General features: G+C 43.7%; 1 protein-coding gene across 1 annotated transcript in view; it reads left to right on the top strand.

Moving 5' to 3' along the window:
• The window catches only part of cdh12a (cadherin 12, type 2a (N-cadherin 2)), a 150,844-nt gene that overhangs the window by 53,972 nt on the left and 82,680 nt on the right, over nucleotides 1-14,192 (top strand). Inside the window, 1 exon segment of the mRNA XM_038717161.1 lies at nucleotides 11,005-11,124. Coding sequence (XP_038573089.1) covers nucleotides 11,005-11,124 — 120 coding nt within the window.

Below are 14,192 nucleotides of genomic sequence, written 5' to 3'. Positions count from 1 at the left end.
GCTGTCCCTCTCTGGTAACTTTTACCAGAGAAGAGCTCTTAAACATTGGACTTTCAACTGCTCATACTATTCCACCGCTCTTTATTGACCCGCAAACTTTCCCGGTGTTACTAGTTGGAGGAGCGGTTCTGTTTGGGGCGTTACTACACCTGGCCGACCAGATAACTGACATGGAGAAAAAACATCCAGACTCCCTGCTCATTGTTCTTGGGGACTTTAACAAAGCAAACCTCAGTCATGAACTTCCAAAGTACAGACAGCATATTAAGTGTACCCCTAGGGACACTAACACACCGGACCACTGCTACACAACATTAAAGGATGCTTATCACTCTGTTCCCCGTGCAGCCTTGGGACTCTCTGATCACTGTCTGGTTCATCTTATCCCGACACACAGGCAAAAACTGAAATCTGCTAAACTTGTTGTAAAGTCTGTGATAAGATGGACCAACAAGTCAAAGCTGGAGTTACAGGCCTGCTTTGATTGCACTGACTGGAGTGTTTTTGAGACTGCAGCCACAGATCTGGACGAACTAGCTGACACTGTGACATCTTACATCAGTTTTTGTGAGGACATTTGTGTGCCGACTAAAACCTTCCGCACATGCAACAACCAAAAACCCTGGTTCACAGCAAAACTCAGGCAGCTTCGTCAGACCAAGGAGTAGGCCTTCAGAAGTGGGGACAGAGTCCTGTACAACCAGGCTAGGAACACGCTGACTAAAGAGGTCAAAGCAGCAAAGAGGTACTATGCTGAAAAGCTAAATAACAGCTTTGCAGCCAATGACCCTGTGTCAGTGTGGAGAAGCCTACGGCCACCCACAAACTACAAGAGACCATCCCTCAACACTGCTGGTACTCAACAACTGGCAGACGAGCTGAATGGTTTCTACTGGGTTTGAAAAGCCCAGAGTCACACCTCTCCCCGACTCCAACGCCATCTTCTTCCCCCTCTGACCACTCACCTGCACTCAAGATCTGTGAAGAGGATGTGAGCCACCTCTTCCAAAGGTGGAAGATCAGGAAGGCTCCTGGCCCCGACGGTGTGTGTCTATCCTGCCTGAAAATCTGTGTGGACCAGCTGGCCCCCATCTTCACTCAGATCTTCAACAAATCACTGGAGCTGTGTGAAGTTCCCTCCTGCTTCAAACGCTCCACAGTCATCCCGGTCCCAAAAAAACCCTCTATCTCTGGACTAAATGACTACAGGCCCGCCTGACACCTGTAAGTCATGAAGTCCTCTGAAAGACTGGTGTTGGCCCACCTGAAGGACATTACAGGCCCCCTGCTGGACCCCCTGCAGTTTGCCTACAGGGCAAACTCCAGGTCACTGGATGATGCTGTCAACTTGGGACTGCATTACATCCTGGAACACCTTGACTCTCCAGGGACATATGCAAGGATCCTGTTAGTGGACTTCAGCTCGGCGTTCAACACCACCTCTGCACCAAACTCACCCAGCTCACTGTGCCAGCCTCCACCTGTCAGTGGATCACAAACTTCCTGACTGACAGGAGTCAGCAGGTGAGGCTGGGGAACATCACATTGTAGTGAACAACAGTGTGGATTTGTGCATTTTATATTAAATAAATTTGAACTACTCAAAATTATTCCCCTCTCCCTGAGAGAAGGGGGGGGGGGTTGAGACCAGCTTTCAACAGATGGCTGAAGAGACCCCAACAAAAGAAAGGGGGTGGAAAGGTCGTTTTCCCTAAGTGCTATTCCTGGGCAGTTGATCGTAAAACTGGCCACTTGGCAACAGCCGAGATAAGCCTCTTGGTGCCTGACTGTTAAACTGACAAAAGGGACATTAACCAGCTATTAGCGTTTCCCTGAACAGTTGTACTTGTTCTGTGTTTCATTACCTCATCAAAGGGATACCCCTTCACGCCTAGGTGTGACAAAATCCAGGACACCAGGGGCAGCCCTGAATTTATGTAAACAAAGACTGCAGTCTCCAAAGACTCAAAGCACTAACTGTTTAATTAAATAATCTTTTAGTTACTTGATTATGTTTGCCTCTATTGGAGTAGTTATGTTACCATGTTGTTGCTATCTGTTGTTGATATTATTGCTGAAAAGAATCTAAATAAGTTACTTTTGCAGTGTTTTAATTTTCAGCAAGATTAAGGACATTCTTTTATGTGTAACCAATGCTTGTTCACAATACTTTCTCACACAATTCCTTTAGAAATGATGATAAATGTCATACTACACGCTATTAATTGCCAGCTTGAATTTAAGGCCAAATAACTAAATTTCCCAGTTCCTAAGGAAAGATTGTTTTTGGATTAATCTAAGCTTTCCTCATGTAACCTGAGCTCCCCCAAGTGGACGAAATAAGTATTACATACCATCGTCGGAAATGCCGTTAATGTATAAATGTCACTCATTTATCATGACCAATAATTTGACAAGTGTTTTCCTGTTACCAAATGCTTAAACTTAGAACGGCATAAATGTTTGACCAGTGAGTTTTGATTGTGGAAAATATTAGATTATAATACGCGCAAATAGATTTCTTTTTCTTTTATAGAAATTAAAAGTTTAGAAAGACAGTCCCTCGGGAAATCGGAAACGGCCCGCCCTGTGGGAACGAAGGACTACCCTCTGGGGAACCACGCCCCAGACAACAAAAGAGCGACATACGACGTCGTCCGCTCTCTTCTCTTCCCCTCCCCACTCTGCTCTCTGGACGCTTCGGCACGCGTCCGCCATGCCCCTCCCGGCAACGTCTAAGAATTCAACCAGCGCAACGAAGCCTTTGTTTCGCTTGAAGCTACACACGCAAAGTGTGCTCAGTTGCCCTCAGTTCCAGCAACGTTACTTGTTTTATTTTCTTTCTTTTGTTTTGTTAAAAGTTATAAGTCCGTTAACTTACACTGGTCTAATTCAGGAATGACCAAGTTCCCATTTAAGCTTTTTCGTCGAGCCAACTTCACTGAGGTCAGACCCAGCCACGTTGACTCGCCAGCGGCAAGGAAGGACACCTGAAAAAAGCCAAATTGCCATACGGAGGACGGCCAACCCTTGAGGTTTTTCTTCATACATGGAGAACCATGGAGAATCCCCTAGCAAAAGCCAGGATTGGGCAGCTAGCGTGGGACCCGTGCAACAGGCCAAAGCAGGCCGCCAACAAGCAGTAAGACCAAACAAAACATTCTGTGGTCAGGCATGTCACATAGTGTTAATATTGTCTTTTTAACTCATAAACTCATAGCTTACTTTCATTAGTTCTCCTCTGCCGTATCAATCAAGTCAAATGCTTCCCACAATCAAATCTTCATTCTCATTGTTTAGCCATTATTTATTTCTCTGATGTATTTAACCACCTTTTTATATCACTTTAGTTAGTTAATAAATTCACCGTAACCAAGGAATTGTGTGTTGCCTAAGTCCCTGCCAAGAGAATTTACCCTTTAGATATAAGACTGACTGACCGATTTAAGATAATTGAGCGATTATTAACTAACTGATCACTGGTGAATAATTGTATAGTTATTAAAAGCTACCTAGAGGTCCCGAGACTCTAGGTTAATAACAACTCCGGTGGTGCCCCTTTTTTTTCAAAACGAGAGCTTTTTATGGATTGATATTGTCTGAATATTAAAATTCATAATTGGGTATTCTCATAAATTTATTAAAATTCATAGCGAGTTTAGACATGCTACAACATCAAACACACTTTAAGCACTGGCGCCCCCCAGGGGTATGTGCTCTCCCCACTGCTCTTCTCCCTCTACACCAACGACTGCACCTCAGGGGACCCATCTGTCAAACTCCTGAAGTTCGCTGACAACACAACAGTCATTGGCCTCATCCGGGACGGTGATGAGTCAGCCTACAGACGGGAGGTTGATCAGCTGGCTCTCTGGTGCGGTCAGAACAACCTAGAGCTTAACAAGCTCAAAACTGTGGAGATGACCGTGGACTTCAGGAGGAGCCCCCTCACTCTGCCCCCATCACCATACTCAACAGCCCTGTGTCTGTTGTGGAATCCTTCAGGTTTCTGGGTTCCACTATATCGCAGGACCTGATGTGGGAACCCAACACTGACACCATTATCAAGAAAGCCCAGCAGAGGACGTACTTCCTGCACCAGCTCAGGAAGCTCAACCTGCCTAAGGACCTGCTGATCCAGTTCTACACAGCCATCATCCAGTCTGTTCTCTGCACGTCCATCACTGTCCCTGTCCTTTTTGGATCTGCCACCAAAAAGGACAGGAACAGACTACAACGGACAGGATTGCAAAAAAGATCATCGGTGCCAACCTGCCCTCCATTCAGGACTTATACAGTTCCAGAGTCAGGAAACGGGCAGGAAACATCACTGCAGATCTATCTCACCCCGGACACAACCTGTTCCAGCTCCTCCCCTCCGGTAGTTGCTACAGAGCACTGTACGCCAAAACCAACAGACTCAGAAGCAGTTTCTTCCCATAAGCCATCACTCTGATGAACAGCTGTTTTCTGACTCACGGTGTCAAGAACAATTCCTGTGCATTAACCCAGTAACTCTGCCTCTAATCAGCCACCTGTTTACTGGTTTCCACTTAATTTCCTGCATTCTGGAGACATATTCTGCACCAGGGAAGCACAAAATTCAGGTGGCAGGTGACAATTCAGTATATAAATATAATAGAATATAATGCAGTAATCAGTAGCTTTTTTTTTGTTTTTAGCTTACATAACTTTTTTTTACAACACAGAGTTTTCTTCTATATTTACATTGCATTGCAGGCTTATTTTTAATCACATTTTTATTTGTTAATTAACATTTCTTGGTGCAAGCTATTTTTCAGAACATCTTTAACAAATGCTTGTCAGTGGCCATTGTCTGTGCTTTATGGGTCGGTTGTTGGCCCATTTTTTAAAAACAGTTACATAAATACATAATGGTAGGTAGGCAGATTTGTGGTCACAATATAACAATTTATAGAGTGAAATTGAGTTTCATAACTCCCTTCTGCTAGATAGCAGACGATATACATTAATAAAGAATCAATTATGAAAAATGGTAAATAGAAATAAACTATCATCACTGGAGCAGTGCTGAGGATAAATTAGAGTTTAAGAGTCTGATAACTTGGGGAGGGGGGGGGCTCCTCTGCAGTCTGGTGGTGCGGCAGCAGAAACTTCTATCTCTCTTCCCAGAAGGCAGCAGGGTGAACTGACTGTGGCTAGGGTGGGTACCGTCCTTTAGTATCCTTTGGGCTCTGCGTAGGCACCTCACCTCACAGATATCACTGATGCTTGGGGATGGACACCAATGATCTCCTGAGCAGTTTTAATCACCTGATGCTTTCTATTGGTGCTCTGTAGAAGCTGACAAGAACTTGGCTCGGGAATTTGGCCTTCTTAAGCTTCCTCTAGAAATATAGTCGTTTCTGAGGTTCTCTGTGATGCTGATTCCCAGGAACTTGAAGCTATTCACCTGCTCCACCTCAGCTACACTGATGTAGACAGGAGTGTGTGTCTTTATCTCCTTCTTCCAAAAATCAATAATCAGCTCCTTGGATTTGCTGACGTTGAGCAGTAGGTTGTTCTCTGAGCACCACTCTGCAAGATTATGAATTCGATTCGAAATCTGATGATGGTGGTGTCGTCCGCAAACTCCACAACAGAGTTCTCTTCATGTCGAGGGATGCAGTTATGGGTATACAGAGTGAACAGGAGGGGGCTGAGCACACAGCCCTGGTGGGTTCCCGTGTTGAGCACTAGAATGGAGGAGGTGTGTCCGCCAATCCGAACTGACTGGGGTCTGTTTGTGAGGAAGTCCAATTACCAGTTGCAGAGTGTTGTTTTAACCCAGAGTGCTGAGTTTGCTGATCAGTTTCATGGGGAGATTGTGTTGAATGCGGAGCTGAAATCCACAAACAGCATTCTGATATAAGTGGTGTTTTTCTCAAGGTATGTAAGGGCTGAGTGTAGGGCAGTGGAGATGGCATCCTCTGTGGATCTGTTGGTTTTGAAAGCAAACTGGTGAGAGTCCAGGCTGGCTGGGATGTTGTTCTTTATGTGCTGAAGAACCAGTTTCTCAAAGCATTTCATGAAAATGGGGATGAGCCCATATAGGAATGATGATGGCTGTCTTGAAGCAGGTGGGAACCCTCTACTGAGACAGTGAGATGTTGAAAATGTCAGAAATAACTTCAACTAGCTGATTTGCACAGGTTTTTAGGACATGGCCAGGAATGTTATCAGGCACAGCTGATTTACTCATATTCACTCTCAGCAGGACTCTCCTCACATCTGCTGTGGATACTGACAGTGGCCGGTCCTCTGGAGGTGGAGTAGACTTTACAGCTGACTCCTTGTTTAGGAGATCAAAGCGAGCATAAAAGGTGTGGAATTCATCAGGTAATGTGGCCTCACACATGACGGGGGAGCTCCTGCTTTTTTAGCCTGTGATGTTTTTGATGGCCTGCCACATATCTTTGGGGCTGTTGGTGTTGAAGTCTCTGTCCAGTCTCTGCTGATGTCTCCACTTTCCCTCCTTGATCCCAGCTTTCAGTCTCACACTGGCAGTGCTGTAAGCTTATCACCCAACCGAAATATAGAGCCCTCACCTCTCCATTCATCTAGGCCTTCTGATTGGGGAATGATTTTATCATTTAGTGATCACCACATCATCAACACATTTGCTGATGTATGATGTCACTGATGATGTATATTCCTCAAGGTTGATGTGGCTCTCCTGGGCAGCCGCTTCTCTGAACATACTCCTGTGCTCCCAAAACAGTCCTGCAGAGCTGCTGTAGATTCATCTATCCACACTTTCACTGTTTTAATTATTGACAGACCACTGGTTCCAACCCCACCAGCGTTAAAGTGCCGACCATTTGGGGGAGTAAGAAGACTGAGTAGAGGCAGCTCTCAACCCCTGCATGGTGCACACCACCTCATGGGAAAGATCTAGACCCTCCAGGCACACCCTTTATAGGCCAGACCCACAGGGGCTGGCTGATAAACGAAGAGCTGCTGATTGCGCCCCCTGCCTGAGAGAGGGCATCCCCCCTCCTGGGGAGTTTCCACCGCCGGCCCAGAAAAGCATACAGCAGTCGGGAAGGCCTCAGCAGCTACGCCGGGCGCACCCTGTCCTGACAGTTTTTGTTGGTCGCTACAACCTTGTTGTTGGTGCGGACCAGCACGTGGAACAACAGGGTGGAGCAGCTCCACCAGAGCATCCACTCTCTCCTGAGAGAGCCGCATTCTCCAGAGAGAGGAGTCCAGCACCTAACCCAGGTAGGTGAGCCTTTGGGAGGCGAGAGGAGCACTCTTCTTCCAGTTCACCGTGGAACCTAGGTGAGACAGGTGTGCGACAAGCTTGGCCATCTGCACCTCGTCCTGGGACCGTGCCACCAACACCAGGTCATCCAGATAAAACAGGACCCTGATGCCCTTCCACCACAGTGGCTCCAGAGCCATCTCGACACACTCGGTGAAAGTGCGCGGGGCCAGGGATTAACCGATCAGCAGGCGGTTGTACTGTTATTGGGCAACGGGGAAAGAGAACCACCGGAACTTCCTGTGTTCAGGGATGACGGGAAGATGAAAGTATGCTTCCTTCAGGTCGACGAAGGTGAGACAGTCTCCCTGATACACACACTCCAGCACATGTTATACTGTCAACATGTTAAAAGGTCTCTACATAATTGCTTTGTTTGTAAAGTGACAGATGCAGGATAGGCCTCACACCCCTGGTTTTCCCCCCTAACCCCCTAACCCTAATCCTGTCCAGGAAGTAACGGGAGTAGAAGCCCTGATTCTCCTGCCCCAGATGAATCCACACCGCACCGCGGGGGTGCTTGCCTCGAAAGGGCAGGGAAGCCAGCTGTATGGGGCCTGGCAGGAAGCAACCTCCGTGCTCCACCAAACTGGAGAGTTTTGCTCCTGGCAGGGAGGAGGTAGGGTCATGGGGGCCAACATGCGCCGTCATGCAGGAGAGAGTGCCTCCCTGCTTTATGGGCATGTGCAAGTCAATCTGACAGAATGGGCAGCGTGAAGCCGGGGTGAACATTCGGCCAGCGAGGTACGGTCCGAGGCACGCCTTATATTGGGATGGAGGTCTCCCGGCAGGACGAAGCCCATGTCACGGACGCCACACACCCAGAGGGATGTAACGGCACCCCACCCTGTTCTGGCCGGCATGCTGGAAGACATTTCATTCTTCTCTTCTAGCTGATAATCTTCTGCTCTTTAGACAGCTCAGTGCTGAAGAAAAATAGGAGTCGAAGGCTAGGTCTCACCATTGTATATATACAAGGTGCGGATGTAGGAGAGGCTGTGGGTGGGCGTAGACAACTTTTCTCAGTGCCCCACAGGCGCGTAGGGGTAAACCCCATAGCGATAGCCTTAGAGGATGAAGCCTATATGAAATACAACCGCAGAGCATGAAACATACTTTACTGTCCTGTACATTTCCAAGCATTCCAGTATCCATGTATGTGGCATTGAGTTGTAGGCTTTTCTGTAGTCAATCCAGACAGTGCACAGGTTGGTCTGCAGTCTTGAGTGACTTCTCTATCGACCAGTAGCTGGTGCTTGGCTCCCCTAGTATTACTTCCAATTCCCTTCTGTGCCCTGATCATGTATTGAGGCATGTGCCTACTCATTTTAGCCACTATGATGCCTGACAGGAGCTTCCATGTTGTGCAGAAGCAGATTATTGGCCAGTAGTTGGATGAGATTGTTCCCTTCCGGGGATCCTTCATGATCAGGACTGTCCGTCCTTGGGTTAATGAATCTGGGTGGGTGCTATCCATCAGCACTTGGTTCATTTGTGCTGCAAGGTGTTCATGGAGTGTTAGTTTCTTAAGCCAGTAGATGTGCATCATGTCAGGGCTTGGTACTGTCCTGCTCTTCATATGTGACACTCTTTCTTAGATGTCTGCCATTGTAACAGTTAGGGAGATTGCTGCTCCCTCTCCCATATGTTTTTCCAATACTGTTCAGTTTCAGCCCTGGGTGGATCTGAGAGTACACTGGATGGTTTGGTGGTTATTCTCCTGGCTTCTGCTTCTCCCTTGTATCTCTTTTGGCGGGTAGCCAGAGCAGTAAGTCTTTGTTTGGCTGTCTCCAGTGCTTCATATATAGACATCTCCCTGATTACCTGCGGTCCTGGCCGTAGCATATTTGTTGTACCTCATCGATCTTTAGTTGTAATAGCAGTCACTGAGCTAGGAATTGTTTCTTTGTCAGTGTTAATGATGGGTTTTAAAGCATCCATATATCGCACAGTCTGCATATAACCCCTCTCACCGGGATTGCTTGTATAGTAGCAAGGACTAGTGATGCAGCAATTTCACAATTAACCGCGCGTTAAAACATCATGGTTAATTAATCGTAAATGCTCCACTACACTGAGTGTTTATGTTGCAGGGAAAGAAACTGTTACAACTTGCACAAAACAAAAACAAAAAGTTACATGAGATAATTGTACACTGGCTTAAATATGTCAGAGGGACCATACTGTGAAGCTTTATTTCCACCAAAGAAACGGCAGAAGTCCGCAGTGTGGGAGCATTTCGGGTACACCAAGTCTGACCAGGAGGTTATTAAAGATGACAGATCACCTGTTCAAAAACTTGCCGTTAAAAGGTTGCTACTAAAGGAGAGAATACGTACATCAAATTTGATGTAGCACCTGCAGAATTACCACCCAGCTTTGCACACCCAAGTAGGTTGCCTAATACATAATAACTGAGTTAAATAACAAGGCAAGTTGGTAGGGAATTAAAATCAGTGTCGTAGTGGTGAGAGTCAAGCTTTCAGTCCAACGTAAGCAAACAAAGCAGCATGTAGCCTTTCAGACCCACTGCAACGACAGCACTACTGCACTATGAAACCCGTTATTTTCAATGGCTTGTGCCACAACAGGGCAGTTTGTTGTGTCGAGCAATGCACACCGCACGGAGAGCCCGTGCGCATGCCACTGTCAAAGTAGTTGTACTTTTATGCTGAACCCAGCTTCCAGCGTAAATCGCTTCTTTTCAGAAAAGGAATTCATGGAAGACAGCAAGTCAAGACCTTCAGTCACTGAATATTTAAAGTTACATCCTGTTGCCTCCTCCTGTCTGTGTTGAGAAAATGTTAGGCTTTATATGTTAATATGCCAGGTGTAAAACACTAACATAACATCAGGAACTTATAAACATCCAGGACTACCATAAAACACTGCATAAGAGATGTTCTCAATCATTTTCACTAAAACTTATATGTATGGTTGAGAGTTAATGACAATAATATATTCCCCTCCTTAATAACAATTTCCACTGGGGGTACATAAAGTTAATACTTTAATATAATAATTATGTCTATAATACTTAAAAATAATCGTGATAATCATGAAACCGTGATTATTCCTCTGACTGTAATTGTACCAACAAAATGTATAATAGTTGCATCTGGATGCCCCCGTCCTGACCAGGAGTCAAACCGGCGATCACCTGCACCAAAGTCAGTGGCATTTACTACTGATCTGTCCAGGCGCATAACAGAAATGTAGTCACTTTTGAGAGTTTAATTTAATTCAGAGTTTAATTGGTCTGTTCAGCTTTTAAAGCTGTATAAGTCCTCATAAACTCCTGTAATGATCCATGTTAATTATCCACAAATGTAGATGATTTTATCAGTCATGATTTATTATGATTCTTCCATGTCAATATTGTTTAGTTAGACACATATCTATACCTATAGCAAGTTGAAATGCAAAGCATCACACGTTACGTTTGCCAGAAAAGTTGGAAAGAACTTGCTTTACTTTTCCTCTAACTCTTACTTTTACCTTTTACTCATTGCACTAGACTGAATCAAGGTAACTACATTGAAACTGGGGTGCGTAAAACACTATTACAACATATACTGATGCACTAATGAACAAGTAAGGAATCTCCAGGATCTGACATGACATCAGCCATGACAACAGCTGTGCATGCTAAAAGGGCACTCCAAAATATCAATATTTATAGTAAACTCATTATTTATTCTTGTGTGTTTATTCAGGAACCTATGTGACACAGGTGACTGCCACAGATGCAGATGACCCCACATATGGGAACAGCGCACGTATTGTCTACAGCATTCTTCACGGCCAGCCATATTTTTCTGTGGACCCCAAGACAGGTGAGAGGACAACATAAATGTTAGCACTTTTCCATAACAGCATCTATAACAACCCATGAGTTATTCATAAAGTTGTATACTAGATGTGTGACTTTTGCGTGAACCGACAGGTCACACTCCCAGCTGTTTTCACTCCCTCCTAAAAGCATGAAATTCTACCAATCATGACACAACGAGTGGTAATGAGTCCTGCACCTGAATGATAAAACAAGTACTGAAAGGGGTGTAGAGATTTTCAGTCATTTAACAACCATCTCGACCAACCAGTAATTACTCATAGAGTGTCACGTTTCATCTTTACCTTGAGAAGCAGCAGATCATCCATCCAAATTAAGGCATAAAAACAATGGTGGTTTCTGAAGAAAATGTCAACCTGGCCATCAGTATCTGTGACCAGTTTCCTTTTCCAGTTGGGTTTTTTTCAAGCCACTAAACCTTGCGTTCTTTAACCTTAGTGTTCCTGTTTATAATTTCAATACATCTTTATGATTTTTTGACAATTCAAAGTGATTCAAAGAAGCATAATGTAACACCCCATTCCACAGGTAAAATCTCAGTATTCAGTTGGATGCTGGACCAGATTCCAGGGCTCTACTACTAAAACAAGATGAATGATTAATGAGATGATTAATGTAGGTTTAGTTTAAGAACATATTGAAATTATCGCAAGTGCAGTACACTGTCATCTCTTACTTGCTTACTACACACTTACTACAGAATGAAGAGTCAAGTGTTTGTTAGATAACCTCAGTAGCATTACTAACACTTTCTGCGGTGGATTTCCAATAAAAGGTACCACAGCCTTCCCATTAATACACATTTAGAAGTACTGGGTTAGTACTGAATGAACAGTATCTCTATGTTAAATATTAAAAACATGGTTTCATTTTAAATATTTCTCTATAAAAATATACATGCAACAGTTAAATTTAATAAATAATAACTAACAATACTTTTTTAAGTGAGTCCAAATCTCAGCTAATCTAATTCATCAGGACTGTGTAGGTATGGTTTGATCACATTTGAATGACAGTAGCCTGGCCACACAAGCAAACATCCCCACCATCAGATTTGATTAAAATGTTGCTAAATCCTGATCGGTTTCACACAGAAATACATGATATCTCCAATTTGCTACTTATAATAGATATAAACATATCTGTTCAGTTTTGCTCCATTTGGTTAACATGCCATGAGCAGGATTTGATGCATCAGTCTCTGGATAAGAAGGGAAATACCTTAACCCCCGGACTATTCACATACATTGTGAAGATAATGAATTGACATAAAATCCCTCCAAAGCACGAATAGAGGGCAATAGATAACCAAAAAAGCATGGCACACCGATGTTTTGCTTGTAAATACGTTTTCTGTGAAGTCTATTCTGCTGTTGCAGAATAAAATGAAGAAACAGCCAATGAATTATGTTATGTCATTTCATATAAAGAATGATTGCAGTAAGTCATAAGTCAGTAAGGACTGGACATTTTGTTGATGTCATTAAATTCAAACACCATACAGCTGTGTAAAGTTCTAATCTATAATCAAAACACTGTCTGGCACCAGAGGGCTGTTTCACAAAAGCAGAATTTAGAAATCCAGGATAACAGAAAAAGCTGGGCAGTGCAGAAGCAACTATGTCATGCCAGGTCTAAGTAATTCAGATAAATGTGCGTCACCAGCTTTCTTCAAGCTGTCGATCACAGATTTATTGATGCTTAAAAGGAAAAGATGTACACCGCATACTTTAAACAGAGTAACAGCGAATAAAAAGGTTTACAATGAGAAAATGCACATAATGTTAAAAAAAAATGAAAGAAAGTAACATGGGCATTGTATTAAAACAGCGAGAAAAAGAGTGGACCAACTGAATGAGTAAGTAGTTAAAATTATTACTGCTCTTTCCTGAAACTGCCATAACTAAAATGTTACCATTCATTGTAACTTTGTCATACCTTAAAAGTGAGAAGTGGACTGAATATGTCGCTCAAGAAATGTATTTATTACAACCACTAATCAACGTACTATCTAATCAATTCAGTTTTGTTTATATAGATCCAATTCACAACAAAAGTTATCTCCTTGTAGAAAAAGTAACTTTGTGTTGAAAAGTGGTGGGGACATAAAGGCTCAGATTAGGGGTGTGATGTTACACTTGAGTCACGAGATGATGCAGAATTCTGTGTTCATGAGAACAAGATGAGAAAAATATTAGAAACACTATTTTGAAGTAATATTCAATGCTGAAATATCTGAGTGGGACGTTTTTGAGCATTAAACACTTAATTTCCTCAATTCTAGAGAAATATTCGGCACCAATTTATGGTGAAAATTGATTTATTTATATAAAAACACAAACAAACACAAAATTCCGCTGTCAGATTTCAATTCAAAATATAAACAAATAATGCAGTAATCAGCTTGTTCTTTTAGCTTAGTTACTTTTTTTTTTACAATCCAAATAAACCTTTCTTGAAGCATTTTCAATTTAACATTTCATTGCAAACAACATTTTCAACAACGCTTTCAAAAAGTATATATGTATATACAGCATATAGTAGGCAGTAATCAGATAGGCTGGAGGTATGTAAATTTTATGTGAAAATAGTCTACTTACTACTAGTCAACATGAACATCTGACACTGAAACATTATACATAAGTGAGAAAATATAAGAAGCCTAATAAGTCTCATAAGTGTTTGCGCGTGCCTGCTGGGACACACAGTTATGCATACTTGTGTTCTCCCATTCAGCAAAGCTCCATGCTTTGAGGGCTCTGTGTGTGTGTGTGAGTGTGTGTGTGTGTGTGTGTGTGTGTGTGTGTGTGTGTGTATTGTGTCTGTCAGTGTATTAATGTGTGTATGTGTTCAGTGAAGAGGACACAGACAGGTGTTCAGAAGATAGCTTAAGCCCGGGTGGGTGGGTTGGTGGTGGCATGCAGCTGAGCTGGTTGATTTTGCCTTGTTGCTGGTTTGGCTGGTGTTGCACGGCGGCCTGGTGGCATGCTGCGGGATGTCGGCTGGCGCGGGCGGCCTTAGTTTTTCAGGCGGTTGGGGGGACGGCGGACT

Source organism: Micropterus salmoides, unplaced genomic scaffold (assembly GCF_014851395.1).
Source record: "Micropterus salmoides isolate LMB-PRFRI ecotype aquatic unplaced genomic scaffold, ASM1485139v1 Ms_hic_scaffold_14, whole genome shotgun sequence".
Classification (NCBI taxonomy): domain Eukaryota; kingdom Metazoa; phylum Chordata; class Actinopteri; order Centrarchiformes; family Centrarchidae; genus Micropterus; species Micropterus salmoides.
This window is presented reverse-complemented; position numbering and strand designations above follow the sequence as displayed.